The 22,823-nt window shown below is 39.7% G+C and overlaps 1 protein-coding gene across 14 annotated transcripts in view; it reads left to right on the forward strand.

Annotated features, from left to right (window-relative positions):
* DAB1 (DAB adaptor protein 1) overlaps nucleotides 1-22,823 on the forward strand; it is a 1,250,022-nt gene that overhangs the window by 1,079,314 nt on the left and 147,885 nt on the right. For all 14 annotated transcript variants that reach the window (XM_063801487.1, XM_054667233.2, XM_063801480.1 and 11 more), the window contains one exon: nucleotides 18,001-18,140. In XM_063801487.1, coding sequence (XP_063657557.1) covers nucleotides 18,001-18,140 — 140 coding nt within the window. The remainder of the gene's footprint in view (nucleotides 1-18,000; nucleotides 18,141-22,823) is intronic.

Consider the following 22,823-nt stretch of genomic DNA (forward strand, 5'->3'; position numbering starts at 1 on the left):
GCTTGCTCTGCTGTGATCATACTAGCTCCTTTCTGTTTTATAAACAGGCCAAACACATTCCCTCCTGGCATGACTGCCCTTTTCTTGTTCACATCTCCTTTCAAATGTCATTTCTACAGAAATGCCTTCATGGACCAGCCTGTCTGAATTAATTGTTCCCCACCCTTTCCCAGTCACTCCTTGTTTCATCAGACTGTTTTATCCCCTTCATAACACTTATCCCTATCTGGAATGATCTTGTTCATTATTTATTTACTTCCTCATTATCTTCCTTCCCCCTCTCAGATCAGCAGCTCTAGGAGAGCGGGAGCTTCCTCCCTCTGGTTCATGACTGTGCCCTGGGACTTGGGCCAGTGCTTGGCATGTAGTGGGCATTCAGCATATGTTGGTGGAATGAATGAATATTAGGCTGACCATGTTAGAAATCCAGGGAGTCAGGGCTCAGGCCTGTGCCCTTGCATTCATTAGGAACAACTGTCGGGTGGGGGCACTTAGTCACTGTCTCTTCCAGCACATTCTACTTAAACCCTCTATCACTGAGATTTATCTCTGAGTTTAATCAAATGTAATTTATATTGCAGCCTTCTCAGTAAATAATTGATTTGCCCTCTCTGTTTTCTTCATCACAAATACCTCTTTGTACTCTAAAGAAATAATTTAATCAGTCAATAGTATAACACAGCACTCTTGTTTAGAAGGCAGATGGAAGATAAAACATAAGACTTGTTCACACCAGAATATACCAAGACCAAAATAATCTCCCTTACAAAAAATACTCTGCGAACAAGTTGCTGGCAGAGACACCCACTTAAATCCCTTGGATTTTTTTCTAATGGAGGTGACCCCATGGACGTTGTAGCTGCTACAGAAGAAAGTTTGTGGCCAATTGCAGGTTGCACGTGCAAATAGAAACTCTTCTTCATTTGTGGTTTAATTAACCTCTGTCTAGGTCCAAGAGCAAGCCTTCAAATGCCTAGTGTGAACACACATTGGGTGAGAGCTCTAAGTTAGGGGTTCTGCACTGCCTATGACCTCAGACTCACTGAGTAAATCCAATTCTCCTGCTTCTTCCTTCTTTGCAATTGGTCCCTCAGGCTTCCACGGGCAATGTGTCCAGAGCTTACGGGGATTCTTTTGTAATCCAAATTATACAAACACTCTTCCTTTGCCCTTCTGTGCTTCTCCCAAAGCAAGACAACCAGAGAGGTAAATTTTGCATTTGTTTTCACACATTTGTCTATTTTGAGCCCACACTTTTCTGGTGCAGAAGAAGGGAGGGGAAGATGATGAAGCAACAACTCTGATAAGCGTGAAAGGCTCCAAGGAGGCATTCTCGCAGGGAAAATGCATCTTTTCACTGCCTTTAGTAAGAATCCTCAATATTGTTTTCTTTATTCTGTTTTCATTGGAAACATCTTAACTATCCAATTATAGGGGACTGCTTAAATAAATTGTGATACATCTGTAGGATGGGCTATTGCACAGCCAATAAGAATCATGTCACAAAAATATCAATATGGGAAAACATATATAATTTACACTGCCAGATGAAAAAAGCAAGACACAGATTTACAGTATGAACTTTTTTTTTTTTTTTTGAAGAATGGGTGTTTGCGTGTGTATGCACTTAGGGAAAAGCTTGGAAGAGTATACAGTTGAATGCAACCATAAATGTACCTGGGTGGTGTTATGGGTGGCTTTCCCCTCCTTTTTCTCTTCTACACTTTCCAAATGTTAAGTCTTGAACATGTTTCCCTTCGTAGTTAGAAAGTTAAAAAAATAAAGAGCACTTCTTTAAAAGAACTGAAATACAAAAAGTTTAAAAATACATTTGTTATTTTTTATTTGGAAAAAAGGTCATATTCACTCCTCATCAGCTAATACGACTTTGTCAGTGCCTGGTACCTGTTATTATGTGCATTAGCCAAAGGGAAGCAAGTTGTGAACTTTAGAAAGGCAAATTTCACTGCACCTCCTGGTTCTGGTGGTAGTGAGGCTGCCTTTGGATGGGTGATCACCCTGCTCTGTCTTACAGGTGCAGCCCAGCTGCCCAGGATGGCTGGCAAACACACAACAGTTTTGCCGGGGGACTTTGAGTTGCCTTGGGTAGGAAAGTTTTAGCTCTGGTTGTTCTCTTTTGATTAGGCTTAGCCTCCTGGAATCTGATCAATATTAGTTTACATTATCTGAGCACTCGGTGCTGCCTCTGAGCACCACTCCCATCATTCTTGGATTATTGCACGAACTTTCTGGCTTGTCTCTCCATATCAAGACTCTTTCAGACTCTCCCCCAAATGCACTGATTTTGTACTGTCTTTGGTGGAGTCCCTAGGAAACCAGTGACTGAGACAAAGATTTGTTGTAGGACACTACAGCAAATTCCCAATAAGGGAATGTCCTCTGAATCAGAACCGCTGGAGGAGTGAAGGTGGTAGGCTCTGGCAGAGGGAAGAGTTGAACCGTGATGCAGTTGCAGCAAAGGCCTCACCTGCTCCCACTATCCCATGGGAGTTTTCCTTCAGGATTGTCTCAAACTGAGACATGGGGCCTGGGTGTTTATACCCAGCCCCATCTAATCAACCAGTTATTGATAGGATGCTGCTACTAGGAGAGGGATATGATTGCAGGCAGTTCCGACAATCATCCTGCAAGGTAAGCATTATTTCCTCAATTGTAGTGAGATGAAGTGACTTGCTCTTGACCAAGAAGATCCTGAATGGCAACACCAGATGAGAATGGAGGTTTCTCCTGGTATCTGTCCTTTCTCATTCATTACCCTGGTCCTCTTCACCTTTGACTGTAGATCCAGCTTTCCTGCTGTATTTCATGTGCATCATTCAGCCTTGCCTTCATCCGTGCAGCACCAGAACCAAAATAGGACCCTTTGGTTACAAATGACAGAAGCACAAATAAATATCATGACTGTGGATTCAGATCTGGCCTTTCCCTGTCTCATGCAGTCCTATTTCTTACCCAGCCTCAAGCTTTGGATTCTCTTCCTTTCAGCCTTCTTTTCTTTACATGCCTTTCTTTTTTAGCACACCTGCCCCTGCCTTTGCTAGCTCTGTGAACTTGGGCCAGTCTTTATCTCCTGGAGTCTCAATTTCCTCAACTATAAGAAGGGATTAATAATGCATGTCATGCTAGGTGGCTGTGAGGAACAAAAGGACAATGAAAAAGAACTTACATATTGTTTAAAGCCTATTCTGTGCCTTGCAGAGTGGCATCAACATGAAATAAACTATTATATACCTGGTGTAATACTTTACTCTTAATGGCAACACATACCAAAAAACCTGCTTTGTTTCTTGGACACCTGGAAAAAGACACAAGCCCACTGATAAGAAAATCTAAGAAGCAAATGCTGTCACGCCATCCTTAGGCTGTCAGTAAGCAAGTGTGTAAAAATAAAGCTGCAGATTTAAAGTCAGACTAGTCACTCCTTGATTTGCCCAGATGAGCAGGACAGGCTACGCTCCTCAAGCCTTCATGGGAGGACATCAGAAAGACTCAGCAACTGATGATTATAGCTGTCTTCACCGTCTTAAAACCAAGAGGTTTTTCCTTTTTTTTTTTTTTTTTTGTCTTGCTGCTTCTACCTTGTACGTGAAGATATTATTGGCCATTTTTCTAGGATTCCTGGCTTTCATTTGTCTGGAAAAATTGCTGGGAGTCATAGAACTGCTGAGCCTGATTAATAGTACCTGAGACTTTTGGGCCCTGTGACTGAAATTTAAACTTGGTTTTCCAATGTTCTAAGACACTATGCATATGTGTGCTGGGGGTGGCAGGGTGGCGTTGGAAACTCTGGGTACAGAAACAGCAATTTCCCTTTTGATATATATTTATTTATTCAGCAAATATTAAGTACCCACTGTATGCCAATGACTGTTCTTGTTGTATGGGATACACAGAAAACAAATTTAAGAAAATGTTAGCCCTCATAAACTTACAGTCTACCAAGGGGAGATTGTAGGGCCTGGCTTTTTCTTGCTTTAATTTGCCATTGCATGTGGGAACCACCACCAGGGATATAAGCATGCCCTTAACTGATTTGGCATGATCATCTCTTTAGTCTTTTCCTCAGAGAAACTAGAAAATGGTGCTTCAAGAGACACTGCTAGGAGATAGTCTAAGGGTTTTTGCAGAGACAGGATGTGGCTGATGATCATTTTCTTTTGTTATTAAGAATTTATTAATAATGTCCTACAGTCTTAAAACACATTTTTCAAATACAGTAAAAGACCCAGAGGAAGAAAAAAAAACCTGAAATAAATACTAGTAGACCTTTGCCAGAGAAATGCAAAAAGGACCAACTATTGGAGCAGAAGAATTGGGTTATGCATATGAGGTCCCACAAGCGTCCTGTCTTATAACTCAGTGGTTCCTGATCTGGTTCTGCCTCAGAATCATTGGCCAAACTTTAAAGTTCAGATTCCCAGGCTCTCAGATGAGAATCTCTGCCTGGTACCATAGCACTTCACTTTCTACAGAAACGTGAAAATTGATTCCAGATGCCTTTTATGCAAGGCACTTTTCAGAAGTACCGGAGATCATTTTTAAAGAAAATGTGTGCATGAGTCATAGGTTGAATATTATTTTAGCTCTTTAATTAGTTTACCTTTTAGCAATAATGACAGCAACCATGTTCATAAAAACACATTTTAACAGCCCCCTAAGTGTGTTTTTCCTCTTGTTCTGCTCACTACCCAGCTAGTTAATTACATAAAATCAGCATTCTCTCCTACACAGCCAGCATACATAATTATTTGTCCATTGCAAATCAACACCTGGATAATTGCAAGATAGAATTTAGAGTAAAATAAGTTATCTGTCTGCTGGGCCCTGAAATTCCCCCACAATCTGTTCTTAAATTGGATAGCCTAACAGACAATAGGGCTCTTTCAGCAATGGACAGAATGATGTTTGACAGCCAAGGGGGAAAGTAAAACAACCTTTCGAAATTTTCTTATCATCAGGATGGATAACCTCTGATTCAGATAGATATGCAGAAAGAGGGAGAATCTCTCTGTGTTAATAATTTACAAGGTGATCTCCCTATTGCCTTCGGGAAGGAACATCCTGTTCTTAATTGCACCCTTATTCCCAGGCAACAACAACAACAAAAATCCCAAACAGCTGGGACCATTCCTTCCAATGCACTACAACTTTGCTATGGTTAGCTTTGGGCCACTGATGCTTAATGTAAAATATATTACTTGGGGAGAAAGAAGGCAGTAAATATTTATTGAATGACTTCCATGTGCCAGGCAGTGTGCTAAGAGCATAACATATATTATTCCTATGGTCCTAGTAACTATTCTAGAGAGGAATACAGGTAACCACAATGTTTTGCATATGAAGAGCCTAACACTCAGAAACTTTAACTTGCTTATACACAGGAAGTAGCATACCGTGATTTAAATGTGATGCCTTCTGACCTCAAAGGGTTAGGCAGCTACGCCCTCTTTAGCAGCGTGGCCTCGCACCAATGACTTCATTTCCCTGTGCCTCCGTTTCCTCCTTCTCTGAATGTGTTGCAGTTCTTTCCTCCAAGGTTGTTGTGAAGTTTAAATAAAACAATTTATGAGAATGGGACAGGCATGCTCATTTTTCAGGTAGCATTCAGCTTTTCACATCTCCTTCCTAATTCTAGCCCCCATTATGGATCGTATGTTTGTGTCTCCCCAATATGAATATGTTGAAGCCCTAACTCCCAATGTAATAATATTTGCAGGTGGGGTCTTTGGGAGATAATTAGCTTTAGATGACGTCATGAAAGTAGAGTATTCATGATGGGATTAGTGGCTTTGTAAGAAGAGGAAAGGAGGCCAGGGCTTTCTCTCTCTCTCTCTCTCTCTCTCTCTCTTTCTCAGTGCATGCACAAAAAGAGATCTTGTGAGCACACAGTGAGACAGTGGCAATCTGCAAGCCAGGAAGGGGGCCCTCACCAACAACCAAATCTTCCAGCACTTGATCTTGGACTGCTCAGCCTCCAGAACCATGAGAAATAAATGTCTGTTGTTTAAGCCATGCAGTCTATGGTATTTTATTATAGTGGTCTGCGCTGATAAGACATCTCCTTAGATGTTTAAGTATCTAATGCACAGAAGTGAATACACAGCTTGGTATAAGAAATATGTTGGAGTTGACCCCTCCAAGACAGGGAAATATTGTAACTGTCAAAAGTTAAAAGAATTCACAGCCAGAATGACCACATTAGCAAAAAAAAAATACTTATCTTGGCTGTGCTTATTATAATCTATGATGAGTGGGAGAGATAAGAGAATAGTCTTGGATATGAAATAACTTTTATTTGGCCATTAATGGCCTTTAGAGCACGGCCTGGAGTGGGAGGCCATTTATGACTCCAGTGGACCCTGTGGGCTCTGCTTCAGTGTCATAAAAAATGCTAATTGCCTTCCACCTTCGGATCCAGACTCCTGACACAGGCATTTTATTTTGTTGAAGCTTCTGCAAGGTGACTCCCATTCTGGGACCTCAACATTGGCAGTGCCTTCTGCTGCTTCTGCTTTGAGACAGTTACTTAGTGTACTTCCTGACAGAATCTTTGAGGTCTGTGGAAAATGGGGAATTTACTCTGTGCCCAGAAGAATCGGCTGGATTTAAATTCAGAGGAGAGCCATTCCCCCAGTTAGGAGATGATCAGGTTGTGATGAGGTTGAGAAATGCTCTTCTCTAATGGCATAAAGCAAAGCCAATATTAAAATGACTATGAGTGTGATGTTTATTTTATCCCATTAGGAATTTTATTCCTTGAGGACTAAATGAATCACACTTATGGACTGTATAAAATAGGATCTGTATGGGACGGGTTTTTAATAACCCCTTAGATGTCTCCCCCAAGTGGTCCTGACTCCTGGAGTCCACTACCCACTTTAGCACAAATAAATTAATTAAATCAGTTTTTCAGTTATTCAGCAGATCTGGACGCCGCAGGTCTGCTCTGTTCTGGCATCACGCTAGGTTCAGAGGACACAGTCAAATGAATTTCAGTTCCTACCCTTATAGAGTTCAAGTGTAGAGGAGACAGTTGGAGAAGAGGAACTAGCAAGGGCAAAGGGCATGGAGGTGCCTAGCCCATAAGGCTGGAGTTAAGGGTGGAGGCAAGAGGGCACAAATGAGGTGAGAGAATAAGAGGGAGGAGAGCCTGTGGCAGCTGGGTGGAAGAGGATAACATTTTTCATTTTTGGTCAGATAGTGCATGATGAGATGACACTTGGTGTGGATCTTTTTGGAAGCAGTGTGGGGCATGGATTAGAGGGTGAAAGCAGAGGCACATCTACTGTGACTCCTGGAAGCCTCCAGACTCTTTAAGTGATATATATGTGTACCCCAGCCCTGCTACACATTAAAGACAGCAGCCTACAGGGTTCCCCATGATCCATTATGAAATTCAAAATGGGTGATTCTTAGGGCATCCAAATTGGGATGGAAGAAGTCAAATTATCATTGTTTGCAGATGATATGATCTTCTATTTGGAAAAACCTAACAACTCCACAAAAAAACTACTAGAACTGATAAACCAGTAAAGTTGCAGGATACAAAATCAACATGCAAAAATCAGTAGCATTTCTATATGCCAATAGTGAACAATCTGAAAAAGAAATAAAGGCAATCTAATAAAATGAAATACCTAGGAATTAACCAAAAAAAAAAAAAAAAGAAAGATCTCTGTATTGAAAACTGTAAAACACTGATGAAAGAAATTGAAGAGGACACTAAAAATGGAAAAATATTCCATGTTCATAGGTTGGAAGAATCAATATTATTAAAATGTCCATACTACCCAAAACAGTCTCCAGATTCAATACAATCCTTATCAAAATACCAATAACGTTCCTCATAGAAATAGAAAAAAAAATCCTAAAATTTATATGGAACCACAAAAAACTCAGACTATCTAAAGCCATCCTAAGCAGAAAAAAAACAAAAACAAAACTGGAAGAATCACATTACCTGACTTCAAATTATACTACAGAGCTATAGTAACCAAAACAGCATGGCACTGGCCTAAAAATAGACACATAGACCAATGGAACAGAATACAGCACCCAGAAACAAATCAACACACCTACAGTGAACTCATTTTCAACAAAGTTACCAAGAATATACACTTGGGAAAAAAAAGTCTCTCTAATAAATGGTGCTGAGAAAATTGGATATCCATATGCAGAAGAATGAAAGTAGACCCTTTCTCTTGCCATATACACAGATCAAATCAAAATGGATAAAGACTTAAATATAAGACCTCAGTCTATTAAACTTCTACAAGAAAACATTGGAGAAAATCTCCAGGACATGGGTCTGGGCAAAAATTTCTTCAGCAATAACCCACAAGCACAGGCAATGAAAGCAAAATTTCCATGGACAAATGGGATCACATCAAGCTAAAAAGCTTCTGCACAGCACAGGAAAGTAAAGACATAACCCACAGAATGAGATAAAATATTTGCAAACTACCGCCCTGAAAAGGGATTAAATATAAGGAGCTCAAACAACTCCATAGGAAAAAATCTAGTAAGCTGATCAAAAATTGGACAAAGATTTGAATAGACATTTCTCAAAAGGAGACGTTCAAATGGCAAACAGGCATATGAAAAGGTGCTCAATGTCATTGATCATCAGAGAAATGCAAATCAAAACTACAATGAGATATCATCTCACCCCAGTTAAAATATCTTCTATCCAAAAGACAGGCAATAACAAATGCTGACAAAGATGTGGAGAAAAGGAAACCCTTGTACACTGTTGGTGAGAATATAAATTAGTACAACCACTATGGAGAACAGTTTGGAAGTTCCTCAAAAACTAGAAATAGAGCTACCATATGATCTAGCAATCCCACTGCTGGGTATATACCCAAAAGAAAGGAAATCAGTATATCAAAGAGATATCTGCACTCTCATGTTTGTTGCAGCACTGTTGACAATAACTAAGATTTGTGAGCAACCTTATTTGTTGTCCATCAACAGATGAATGGATAAAGAAAATGTTACATTTACATAATGGAGTACTATTCTGTCATAAAAAAGGATGAGACTCTTGTCATTTGCAACAACATGGATGGAACTGGAGATCATTAGGTTAAGTGAAATAAGCCAGGCACAGAAAGACAAACATTGCATGTTCTTACTTATTTGTGGGATCTAAAAATCAAAACAATTGAATTCATAGAGCTGGAGAGTAAAAGGATGGTTACTAGAGGCTGGGAAGGGTAGTGGGGGGCTGCAGTGGGGATGGTTAATGGTACAAAAAATAGAATAAGATCTACTATTTGATAGCACAACAAGGTGACTATAGCCAATAATAATGTAATCATACATTTTAATAGAACTGAAATAGCATAATTGGATTGTTTGTAACACAAAGGATAAATGCTTGAGAGGATAGATACTCCATTCTCCATGATGTGATTAGTATGCATTGCATGTTTGTATCAAAACATGTTGTTTACCCCATAAATACATACACCGGCCAGGGGTGGTGGCTCATGCCTGTAATCCCAACACTTTGGAAGGCCGAGGCAGGTGGATCACGAGGTCAGGAGATTGAGACCATCCTGGCTAACACGGTGAAACCCCATCTCTACTAAAAAATACAAAAAAATTAGCCAGGTGTGGTGGCGGTCGCCTGTAATCCCAGCTACTCAGGAGGCTGAGGCAAGAGAATGGCATGAACCTGGGAGGTGGAGTTTGCAGTGAGCCGAGATTGCGCCACTGCCCTCCAGCCTGAGTGACAGAGCAAGACTCCGTCTCAAAAACAAACAAATAAACAAACAAACAAAAAAAACCCCATACATATGCCTACTATGTAACCAGAAACATTAAAATAAAAAAATCAAAATGGATGATTCTTAGAAACCCAAATGTCTCATTATGATTGTTAGTTTGCTGTGACTCCCTGAGGATTTTTCAAGTTGTTATGTCTCATTCAGAGAGATCTGCAAAAAATCATTGTGAGATACAGGTACTCCCCAGGTTATGCAAGACAATCTGCTGGTACCTGAGAAAAATATAAGATGTCTATTTATGTTTGATTTTAATCCAAAAAGTTCTAAGAAAAAGTAAGCTTTAATAATACTATATGGGGCTGGGTGCGGTGGCTCATGCCTATAATCCCAGCACTCAGGGAGGCCGAGGCAGGCAGATCACTTGAAGCCAAGAGTTCGAGACCAGCCTGGCCAACATGGTGAAACACCATCTCCACTAAAAATACAAAAATTAGCCAGGTATGGTGGCATACGCCTGTAATCCCAGTGATTCGGGTGGCTGAGGCACGAGAATCGCTCCAACCCGGGAGGCAGAGATTGCAGTGAGCTAAGATCATACCACTGCACGTCAGCCTGGATGACAGAGTGAGACTCTGCCTCAAAATAGTAATGATAATAATAATAATATATAGATTATCAGTAGTACATGTATGTAATTTATACAGGAATATATCTATCTTAGAGTTACGTGCTCAAAAATGTTTTACTAATAGTGGTATGTGATTGTAAAACTGGTGACCTAAGTTCTGTGGATTTATGAAGACCTGGGTTCAAATCCTAGCTTTAGCACTTACCAACTCAGTTCTGTTCCTAGATTTAACATATGTGGACAACCACCACATAATGTTGCTATAACAATAAACTGATATATCCAACGTACATCATACAGTTATAAATATTAGTTATAAATGAATTAGTTATAAATATATTAACTATTCATAAATATCATCGTATACAATTATCACTTGGAGACACTTTTGAAACCATCTTTTCCCTATGAACATTCATTGAGCACCTGGGGAGATTGAACCTCAAGGGCAAGTGACATCACATAGGTGAAGGTACAGTAACAGAGATAACATCTGAATCCAGGCCTCTTTCCTTCTTTCTTTCCAGGCAGTTACTGCTTTTCTTTCAGGGGGCTTGGTTTCCAGGCAACTCTATGATGCTGCGTAACCCCTATATCTGCCTCCTTTGGAATTCAAATCAGTGCTACATTGAAAATTCAATTCTCGGATTACTTGAAGAGCCTTGGATTGAGATCCCAGATAAAGCATTCCCTATTAGTTGTTGGCAATTAGTTTGTTTATGGAACCAAGTGAAGCAGGTGTATCAAAGCAGAAATCTTCAAACCATTCAGTACAGGATTGCTTTCCTCTGAGCCAAGTAGGAAAGTGTTAAGGAGGTGGTGCACCCTCCCCTACCGCACTGGCACTCCTGACCTGCCAGAGGCATGCTCACCCAGACAGCCACAAATGATACCAAGTAGTATTTCTCACACTTAAGGAGATCCCTTTTAAAGATTAGAAAAGACACCCGGCATGGTGGCTTATGCCTGTAATGCCAGCACTTCGGGAGGCCGAGGCAGGCAGATCACTTGAGGTCAGGAGTTCGAGACCAGCCTGGCCAACATGGTGAAACCTCATCTCTACCAAAAATACAAAAATCAGCCGGGCATGGTGGCGGGCACCTGTAACCCCAGCTACCCAGGAGGCTGAGGCGAGAGAATCGCTTGAACCTGGGAGGTGGAGGTTGCAGTGAGCAGAGATCGAGCTACTGCACTCCAGCCTGGGCAACAGAGTGAGACTGTGTCTCAAAAAAAAAAAAAAAAAAAATTAAACATTAGAAAATAAATTTTCAGGTTTTTAAGAAAACAGAGTTGAAGTCTATGAAAGTATCTTTGAAATATATTATTACTAACAACTTTTTTTTTCTTCACAACTGGTAAAATATTTAAAAGATTATTATCTATTTGAAAACCCCAAATTGAAACTTTGGGAAGTTTTGTTCTGAGGACCCCAGTCTGAGAAATATCATCTTACAAGGGATTCCCTACATTGCTCTTCTCTAGTGATCTTTGAGAATTACTGTGAATCAACTCCATCTGCTTGGTCCCTCCGACTGGTGCAGAATCTCACTGGAAGGGATTTAGGAACCTGTTGTTGCTGTTGTGGTTTTTACAGGGGATTCTTCATTACACTAAACTTAGAAAATTACAGCAAAACTCCACTGACTTCCCACTAGGATATAAGTTCCCTGAGTACAGGGATATTTATATGTTTTGTTTCCTGCAGCATCTGGAGGACCTTAGAACACGTATATAGTAGACACTCAATAAATATCAAATAAAGGAATGAATGAATCAATTAATTACAGCCTTATACTTCCCCACATGTTGCTATAATGTTGTTTTTAATCTAATCCTCACAACAAACCTGGGTCATTAATAGCTCCTGTGGTCCAAGAACAATGTTCAAAGGCTTTAACTTGGCTTCCAAGATGCTTCATGATTTGTCTGCCCTTTGAGTGCATCGCTCTAGCCATGCCCTCTAGTACTGTGCTTTGCAAGCACATTAACTGGCCCTGGCTCACCCCAGACCCATCTAATCAAAATCTATAAGGTGCCAGGGTTTTTAAAATTTCTTTTGAGACAGGGTTTTCTTATGCTGCCCAGGCTGGTTTCAAACTGCTGGGCTCAAGCAATCCTCCCTCCTTGGCCTCTCAAAGTGCTGGGATTGCAGGTGCACTCCACCACTATGGGCTCTGGGGTGGTGTTTTTAAAAAATTCCCAAGGTGATTCCAGAAGATAATTAGGATTGCTAAACAGTCTAAGCCAACTACTCACTGTTCTCCAAATATCCTTGTACATTTTGTTTATCTGGAAAGCTTCTCACCTTCTTCCCTACCTCTTGAAACCCTCCTTTTTTACAAGGCTTTACTCAAATGCCATCTCTCCTCTGTAGCTCTTCCTAATCATCTCCCTACCAAATACAGTTTCTCCACCCCTTAGGAAAACACATTGCTTAACAAAATATGACCAGAGCTGTGAGTGTCATATAGTGCTAAGGGGTGGAGAAATTGCATGTGACGCCTTTTGAAATGTGGCTTCCTCTGGGCAGGAGAAAGGACACTTTTTGCTCACCCATGTACCACTGGAAGCTAGCACAGTGCCTAGCATGAAGAACACTGAGGCAGGACAGTATACAAATGATGATCATATAATTAATTAGGGTAACCACACAGTCTCTTAACCAAACTGGAATACTTTTGAGAGTAATGAGGGATGCTAGTAACAACAGTGTCAGTACAAAAGTTTCTGGGACTGTCGCAGACAAACTGAAAGTATGATCACCCAAATAACAATGACCAATGGTGATTAAGCTCTTACTGTTTGCCAGTCACTCACTGTCTTGTATGCTATTTGTCATTTCTTTAATACTGGGAGCACCCATTAGTATCTATACTTAACTGCTTAGGACACTGTGGCAGACATGTAAAGGAACTTACCAACGATTATACAACTAAGGAGGTAGGTCAGAGAGCTGGGGCTTGAACTCAGGTCCTCTGAATCCAGAGCTCATGTTCTAGACCATCAAGGCCTATTGTCTCTCAGTGGGAGAACTCAAGACTTGGAGTAGGACAGGATGAGAAGTAACTTTAGTTACCTCTTGGGCTCCAGTTTCTTCATCCGTAAAATAATAACAGTGGTGGTTTTCAGTAACCTTGGAAGATTAAATGATATAAGGCATAAGAAGGGCATGTGTACTTGTGAACTACTTGTCTTTAAGAGTAAGATGTCTGCCAGTTTATCCATAAGACATCTACTCAAGTAGCTGTGACACGAATAAATGAGGCTAAATTCTGTAGCAGAACACAGAGGTAGGTCATAGGAAGCCCCATAGTGATTCCTATGGTTCCTATGGTTCATGGTTAAGACCATGAAATTTTACACAAGACCTGGGTTCAAACTGAGGCTCTGGGATTTGAATAGATATTTCTCCAAAGAAGATATGCAAATGAACAATAGGCACATGAAAAGATGCTCAATATCATTACTCCTTAGGGAAATGCAAGTCAAAGCTGCAATGAAATATCACTTAACACCTACTAGGATGGCTAAAGTAAAAGAGACAGACAATAACAGATGTTGGGAAGAACATCTGGTGAAGAAATTAGAACCTTATATTTTGCTAGGAGGGTTGTAAAATGGTGCAGACACTTTGGAAAAACAATTTGACAGTTCTCCAAAAAGTTAAATATAGAGTTACCGTATGATGCGACAATTCCTTTCTTCGGAATAATTTTAAGAGAGTTGAATATATACAGCCACACAAAAACTTGTACACAAATGTTCATAGCAGCATTATTCATAATAGCTGAAGAATGGAAACAACCCAAAGATCTATGAGCTAATGTGGTATAACCACACAATAGAATAATATTCAGCAAAAAAAGCATTACTGATACATGCTATAACATGGATGAACCTTGAGAACATGCTGCTAAGTAAAAGAAGCCAAACCCAAAAAATTGTATATTATAAGATAACAATTATATAAATGTCTAGAATAGGCAAATGTATAAAGACGGGAGGAGATTAGTGGTTGCTTAGCACCAGAGGGAATGGGAAGATAGGGAGTGACAGCTAATGGGTACAGGGCTTCTTTTTGGGATGACAAAAATGTTCTAAAATTAGATAGTGGTGATGGTTATACAATTCTGTGACTATACTAAACCCACTGGATTCTATACTTTAAAATGGTGAATTGTACAGTATGTGAGTTGCATCTCAATATAGCTGTTATTTAAACATTCAAGTTATGCTGTGGACTTTTGGTGTTTGTGTTGTCTTCTGAAAAGAGGACTCATTATGGAGCCTAACTCAAGAGCAAATGTGCAGATTAAATGAGAAATTGCGTGTGAAACCCTTGGCACAGTAACTGTACTAAAAACTCAATAACAGTGACCATATGGGTGATTTTCCTTAAACGTGTGGTCTTTCTCTCATCCATCTTGAAGCAGAGGGTCAGTGGTGTTTTCAGTAACATAGTCTGAGATTCATGGTGACCTAAAATGCATGAAGACTGATCCTATTCCCAACACCTTTATATTGTATGTGCCTCAGATAGAATTAAAGCCTTATGGCTCCGATATCTGTTATTTATTTCTTAACTAATATAACTGAGACCTTGCTCAAGATGTACTCATGAAAAATTACCCTTTTAATGGTGAAGCATTTAATGAGAAACTGGATTATCTACTGCATAAGTGCCCTTCATACAAATTAGCTTGGCCCTAGGTCCTAATCTAAATTGGGCTCCCTACTTTCCTCTAAATGGCCTAATATTTTCTTATTAATCTCTGCCCTTGTTCACCTGCTATGGCTCTGCCTTCTCTTATGAATCTTCTTCCTCGGCAGAGTTCTGTGTCCTGACAAATGTTTCTTAAGGCTTCTTTGTATCTGACTCATAGACAGTTTTTTAGAGATGACTGATGACTGGAATCTGTTCCATTTTCAAGCTGTCTCTCCATCCTTCCATGGAGTTTTAATGCTGCCAATGTATTGAGTACCATCAGATTTGGGCCAGGTGAGTTTTGGTCAAGATAAAGATGGGGCTTTATAAGAAAGTTGCGTAGAAAAGAAGCAATTGATCATGGTGGTTAGGCGAACAGGCTTGAAAACACAGAACACAAGCAAACCACAAACATGGGTTTTGACATGAGACGAATCTAAGTTCAGGTTCTACTCAGTAAGTTTGGACAAGTTACATGGCCTCTAACACTTTCAGTTTAGAGCCTCATCTATGAAACCTGAATAATCGTACCTACCTCTACAATTATTTTCTGGAATTAACAAGTTGATGCATATAATATGCTTTGTGATGAATGCTACCTGGTATTGTGATTATAATTAAAGTTTGGGGAAGTCTCAGTGGTGAAAGAGATGTTATTATGGACTGAAATAGTGTCATATGTTGAAGAGGAGGATGTTTAGCTATGATATAAGGTGTATTATGGCAAATGTCCCTGTGTTCTTAGCTCTAGTCTCTGACATTCGCTCTTACAGAATGCTGAGGCTTAAGTATTATACGGATTATAGTTTCTGACTAATCATCCCTGTGTTATATTTGCTTTATGGAATATTACTCAAAGGCTTTAATATACGAGGAGTTAGCAGGGGTGTCATGGAAAAAACAAAAAGAAAACTGGGGGTCAGGACCACAGGTCCAGACCTGTGGCTGGATAGACATAGACATTCCTTCTCTCTGCCTCCCACCCTCCCAGGATTGTGTCTTCTACTTGCTTCTTTTACTGGGCTTATAATAGTGGTGATACTCATGCCTATAATCCCCGCACTTGGGGAGGCCAAGGTGGTGGATTGGTTGAGTCTGAAAGTCTGAGACTGGGCAACATGGCAAAACCCCATCTCTACAAAAATATAGCCAAGTATGACCGTGTGTGCCTGTTGTCCCAGCTACTTGGGAGGCTGAAGTAGGAGACTTGCCTGAGCCTGGGAGGTCGTGGCTGCAGTGAGCTGTGATCGCGCCACTGTGCTCCAGCCTGGGTGATGAAGTGAGACACTGTCTCAAAGAAAAAAAAAGAAAAACAGTGGGACAGCTACCATTTGTAGAAAAGTTACCACGTAAATACATACTTCACACATACTATCTCACTGAAGTTACTGCTCATGCTAATGCTGTAAGGTAGATACTTTATTGTCATTCAACACATTAAAAAACTGAGGCTCAGACAGTTCAGTTGACTTACGAGAGGGACCTATGATTCCAAACAAGGATGTCTGATTCTAAAGCTTGAACCTTCTTACACACTTAGCGTAAAGCAAATACATTTGTATTTGCAGTCACCAAAAACTTAAGCTTCTAAGGGCACAGATGTTGTCTCATTCATCTGTTGCCAGTGAATAATAGCACTGGTACAGAGGAGATGCTCGGTAAGGGATGAATGAATAAATGAATGAAATGAAAGTTGTGTTTTGTCAATAGAAAAGTATTATATGATGGTTAGTGATTGCTGTTGTTTTTTTCTATTTTAAGCATGTCTTCTGATAATTCTCAACCCCACAATATAGAAAGGCCTTAGTTTGCACATCTGTAGATAGAGGGAAACAGGCTGAATTATCTCTAATGTCCTCAGCTCTGTGTTTCTGACAGATGAAGTAAGCATGATGAAGGAGAAATCAAGAGTTGAAGTTAAGGATATTATAGGAGATGAATAACAGACAGAAGGACACTCCAGGTTTTAAGTACCAACTGTACAATGTCCAGACCTCTGACTAGTCAAAGTATGATGAGGTTAATGATGGGTTTGAATTCCTATGTATTCATCTTATTTCAGACTATGTTTACTTGGGCAAGCTACCTCAACTCTGTGACCTTCGACTTCATCATCTGGAAAATGGAAATGGTTTGCTTGTTGTGAAGAGTGGGGATAAAGTTTACAGAACATCTGGCATGAAGCGCTTGCTCAGTTCAGAGTTAACTTTATTGTCCTCACTTCATGTAGATATGCTTGAGCTCCTGGTTGATGTGTCTTAGCAAAATATTATCTTAATAATTATTGAGAGAGCCCGTTGGAAGGTGCAGACACACAACAGCACATAGCATGGAAGCCTATTTTCCTGCACACATGACTTACCAGAAGAGATGTCATAAAACCATTTTTTGATAACTGTCCTCAGGTAATTACTCTGGAGTTTCACTGTGAAAGAGCTCATGGAATTGGGTGGGAAGAGGGTCTTGGACCCTGGCCAAGCTACTATTGAATGTTGGCAATGCCAGAGACTCGGTGCTAATATTATTCTAACAACAATTTCGGACATGAGCTCTTAGTGGGTGATTATGATCATTTGTTGAATATCTCTTGCTTATTAAACCCTGAATTAGATGCTTCACACATATTATCTGATTTATTTATCATAATACCCTGTTGGGGTGGTTATTTTTAACTTATTTTTCCCTACCTGAGAAAACTGAGTCTCAGAAAGGAGAAGTAATTTGTCTCAGGACTTAAATGGATGGAGTCAGAATTTGCATTTAGGAATACTGCTATTCTTTTCTCCTGAGTCCAGTGATTTGACTTTCCGGGAATGTAGATGAAACCAGACAGCGGATCTTGGAATTGTGGATACTCAAAGCCACTGGGGTCTGCACAGTTACATATTTGAATCTGCTTTTTCTCTTTTTAGGTCAGGATCGCAGTGAAGCCACTTTGATAAAGAGGTTTAAAGGTGAAGGGGTCCGGTACAAAGCCAAATTGATTGGGATTGATGAAGTTTCCGCAGCTCGGGGAGACAAGTTATGTCAAGATTCCATGATGAAACTCAAGGTGCTATGCAAACGTTTTCTTTTCAATACTTTGTGTTTAATGTGAATGAGGAAAAGAAGTGATTACCATCATAATTGTAAATAACTTTATTCATTTATTGGTAAATTACTTGGCTCACTGTTGAATCACCATATTTTTTCATTTGGAAGATATTTCAATCATTCAGCAAATGTTTGTTGAGCACCTACTATGTGGAAATATTTTGGTAGGCCCAGGTTTACAATTTTTGAGTGTATCACATTTTATTCCATTTTATTTTCATTTTGCAACTCCGGCAAAAATAAAAGTACAAAATTATCAAATTGTTTTGTCCCCTACATTTTATGAATTTTGCCATCTTGTTATTTTTGAATAAATAATATATATTTTTGCCATATGGTAAGAGATGTTAAGATAAAAGTTGATTTTATTCATTCTTACAGTTTCTACAGATGTACCCCAAACACTTTAAAATAATATCCTTGAAGTAAAATGTAATTATATTTTGGGATTTGGAGATATCATGAAGAGATTTCTGATTTTAAATGCTACAAAGAAGCCTTTTCCCTGAGGAATCTAAGAAAGAAATTAGATTTTTTTTTTCTTTTTTTTTTCTTTTGAGAAGGAGTCTCACTCTATCGCCTAGGCTGGAGTGCAGTGGCACAATCTCGGCTCACTGCAACTTCCACCTCCTGGGTTCAAGCAATTCTCCTGCCTCAGCCTCCTGAGTAGCTGGGATTACAGGTGCACACTACCATGCCTGGCTAATTTTTGTATTTTTAGTAGAGATGGGGTTTCACCATGTTGGTCAGGCTGGTCTCGAACTCCTGACCTCGTGATCCGTCCGCCTCGGCCTCCCAAAGTGCTGGGATTACAGGCGTGAGCCACTGTGCCCGGCCAGAAATTAGAAATTTTTTAAATATACAAAATAAATTATTTTATTAAACAGCCTTAAAAGCATACAAAAATAACACTTTTCTCAGATTCTGATGTCCATATATTGTTTCTTTTAAAAAGTTATAAAATATTGAAAACATAAATGGTTTAGCAAGAAGTCTACAAATATCATATGTATTTCAAACATATATTATTTATTTTCTGATTACAGAGTTCACTTATGTGCATTATGGAATATTTTGAAAATACAGAAAAATGTAAGGAAGAAAACTGAAATAATCCACAATCCCACAAAGACAATCAGTGTCAACATTTTTCTGTATAATTTACAAGTTCTTTTTGTGGTTTTACATATATAATATATGAATTATACACATATATGTAATAAAATTGGAATTAAAATTTATACAGTTTCCTGTCTTGGGACTTTTTCCCCTTCATCTAACAATATATATGAGCATATATACATATACATATACATAAACATCTTCAAATAGCCCATGAAGACATGACTTTGTCAATGAAATATTTTCAAATGTAAAAGAAAGAAAAGGAAAAAAAAACTTGTTAGGTGTGCAAAAGTATTAAAGCCTGTAAAATGCATAAATGTAAAATGTGATAAAATCGGCATCACCTTTACTTTCATAGATGCTGAGTAAATCAGTTATTTTTGTTTATGCTATACAAAATTTCTAGTAGGTTAGCATATATATCAGATGCTATGTTTCCTTACAGTATGGCTCTAAGAATCATGATTTTTAAAACTTAATTTTCTACACTGGATATTCATTTATATGTCTTCTTTTTATTTGTTAACCTGTTATATAAACAAACTTTAATAGTTATGTATTTACTATAAAGTATACTAGAAAAAGGCATAAAAGACATCAATACCATGATTTCACAATCACCTTGGAAGAAGTTAGTGCATCTTTTTTTTTCAATAATTAAGCAATGTTATACAATTTTAGGGTAGTCCAATGATGAGCTTTCTTCTCCCAAGTTCAAATCTGAGTGATTAATAGACAAGAGTTGGACAGGAAGAATTCCAAACTCTAACTTTCTGACTGATAAATGCTGGCCTGGAGGATGTGACTTGGATACACAGCCACAGTGAGCTTTCTTGAGTGAGATGAGCTATTCCACTTGGCTTGCAGGGGTGTTGGACAACTGCAGATCCCCCTGTTCTCCCAAACCCTGCCCTTGCCCAGAGTAGGACCCATGACTCGTGCATGAGATCAGATGAGAATGCAGTCTGTCTTTCAGCAGGCAAATTGCACAGAAAGCCCCAGAAGAGACTGATCTTTGTATGTTCAGCTGCTGCTTCAAACTCTCCAATCAGATAGAGCCATACCTTCCATCCCAAGCGGACCCTAGTCAAAGATGGGGATAAGGGCCAAGATCTTGATTATTGCTGAAGTCCCTCCTCAATGAATATGAAGTCTGGCAAGTGGAGATTTGCTCTAACAAATCTTAATTAAAAGACATGAAGACAATGCAAAGATCTGGTTCTCATCCAGAGCCACAAGTCTGCTGAGGAGGAGAAAAGAGCTCATGCTCCCAGCATCTGGGAGATGACCATTCACCAGGTTCGGTCACAGAGCACCTCAATGGCCAGCTGCCTTCTTGGAAACACTGAGGCCTAAAAGGAGTTGGCCTCTGCTCCCTGAACATTCTCACTCAGGATTAACATTGGCCCAAGCTAGCTGGACTAGGCCTAGCAGTGGCTGCCAACCGTGTGTGTGTGTGTGTGTGTGTGTGAGCTGCAGTGAAGTGCTCCATCTGTCACCTCTTATAACCATGAGGTCCCCAAAGCCCTGAGAGTTTGTACTACTATAACATACTCCTGTCAGATGCACTGAACTTGTTGAGGGGTCCTTGATTTCCAGACAATTGTGTTTCATTATTTGCAGGTTTCTGAGAAGAATGTTGACATTTCAGCTCCCAGTGGTTTTTCTTTAGGAAACACAGAAACATAAATGATCAATTCTCCATTTGGCCATCTGCCAGGAAAGTAAGAGAGAAGTACAAAATGCCTCTTACCCTTCCAAAAAGGCCCACTTACTCACGTTAGGCCATATGAGAAATGAAAAATTCTGTTTCCTTTGCTAGACTCTCTGAAGCTAGTGCGTGTTCTTGCATTAGAGAGTTTTCTCTTGGATTGTAGGGGATTGAGAGGGGATTCATATAATGAGTATGAGTGACCCATTGCCTGTCTACCAACAAAGCATCATGATCATCATCATCATCATCATTTGTTGACATCATATTTTAATTTACAATCCATAAAGCGTTTTCACATATATCTTTTGATCATATGAGATACATATTAGCTTCCCTGTTTTGTGAAGAAGAAATCTGAGGGTCAGAGAAGTTAAAGTATTTGCCTCATAGCCTTCATTTAATCTATGATAAAATGAATTCTAACCCAGATACCAAGAGGGCCTGTGTTCGACAAGACACAGTTTTGCCCATAATTGTATTCTGTTTTGTATTTGCGTTTAATTTATTGAGGTTCCCAAACTAGATCTTAAGCTCCTACCAGTAAGCTACTACCCAGTAGTCACATCACGCACCATTGACTTCTAAAGTAGTTAGCTTTCGGAGACGGTGGCAAAATGGTGGTGACTGAAGTTAAGGAAAAGGATGAGGTCTCCAAAGACAGTGCCTGGAGAGCTAAGTGCAGAACCTTAAGTATGTCAGTCAGAGTCCTGAAAGAACCAAAATCTACCCCAGAAAGACCAGATGAGGATACTTTAATGAAGGAGCTACTTCCAATGGGTGGGTAAATTTAAGGTAGCAAATGAGGGGTGGTGAGGTACTCAGAATCTAGCAACAGTGGGAAGCTATTACCACTCCTAGGAAGATATATATTTACTGAAACACAGGGATAGCAGAGTTGATAAGAAAGTCTCCCTTTCTCACCACACAAAATATAGCTACTACCAGAGATGCAAATGAAGGATGATAAGGGAGTGGGGAGCAATGCCCTGACCTCTCTCTCCTACCCACTGATCTCCTGCCTGTGCCTTGCATTGGTGGAACACAACTGGAGCCATGGAGAAGGAAGCTCAGGAGATCAGAGAATGCAGTTCTAGTCTGTAGGAATCAGTCTCTCGTCAAAAACAGGACAGAGAAAGATACTTATATTCCCCTTTTTAACTGGGAAAAAATGAAACTTAGAATGAATTTTTTCCCTTTGGTTCATATAGCTGGTAACTAGCTAGAACTGAGAATGGAGAATGGAGACCAGGCTTATTACATGGGGCTTTCTGGAATAGTGTTCTAAGGTTTTCAGAATTCATGCCTGAAGCCTGCTGCATTTACACATATGTTTTACATGTTCCCTGGAGAGCACAGTCATAACGTTGGGTGCATGTACTGTGCTGTGTGAATGTTCTCAGAGCCCTTTCATGTACATCATACATCTGATTCTCAAAGCAACCCCTGAGCTGAACAGGGCAGCCTGTGACTCTTGCTTGGCATGCCTGACCTTTTCTCTATATGTAACGTCCTCCATCGAGATACTGCCTACTTGTGACTCCCTTGAGGATGCCTGTGTCAATCATTTCACACAGTGCCTAGCACGTGGTGTTGCTTAATCATATCAATATTAGGTCTCAAAAGTATAACTGTTATTTACTGAGCCCTTCCTGCATACTGTGCGAAGTGCAGTAGATGCATAGTTTGCTTAAGTGTCCCAACACTCTTATGAGGTGAGAAACGTGAATATTATTCTCATTTTGGGGTTCCTCTTCAGCACTAAGTTTGGAAGCTGTTGGTTCTACCTAGCTATTTTCACAAACT

Source organism: Pan troglodytes, chromosome 1, assembly GCF_028858775.2.
Source record: "Pan troglodytes isolate AG18354 chromosome 1, NHGRI_mPanTro3-v2.0_pri, whole genome shotgun sequence".
NCBI classification, from domain to species: Eukaryota; Metazoa; Chordata; class Mammalia; order Primates; family Hominidae; genus Pan; species Pan troglodytes.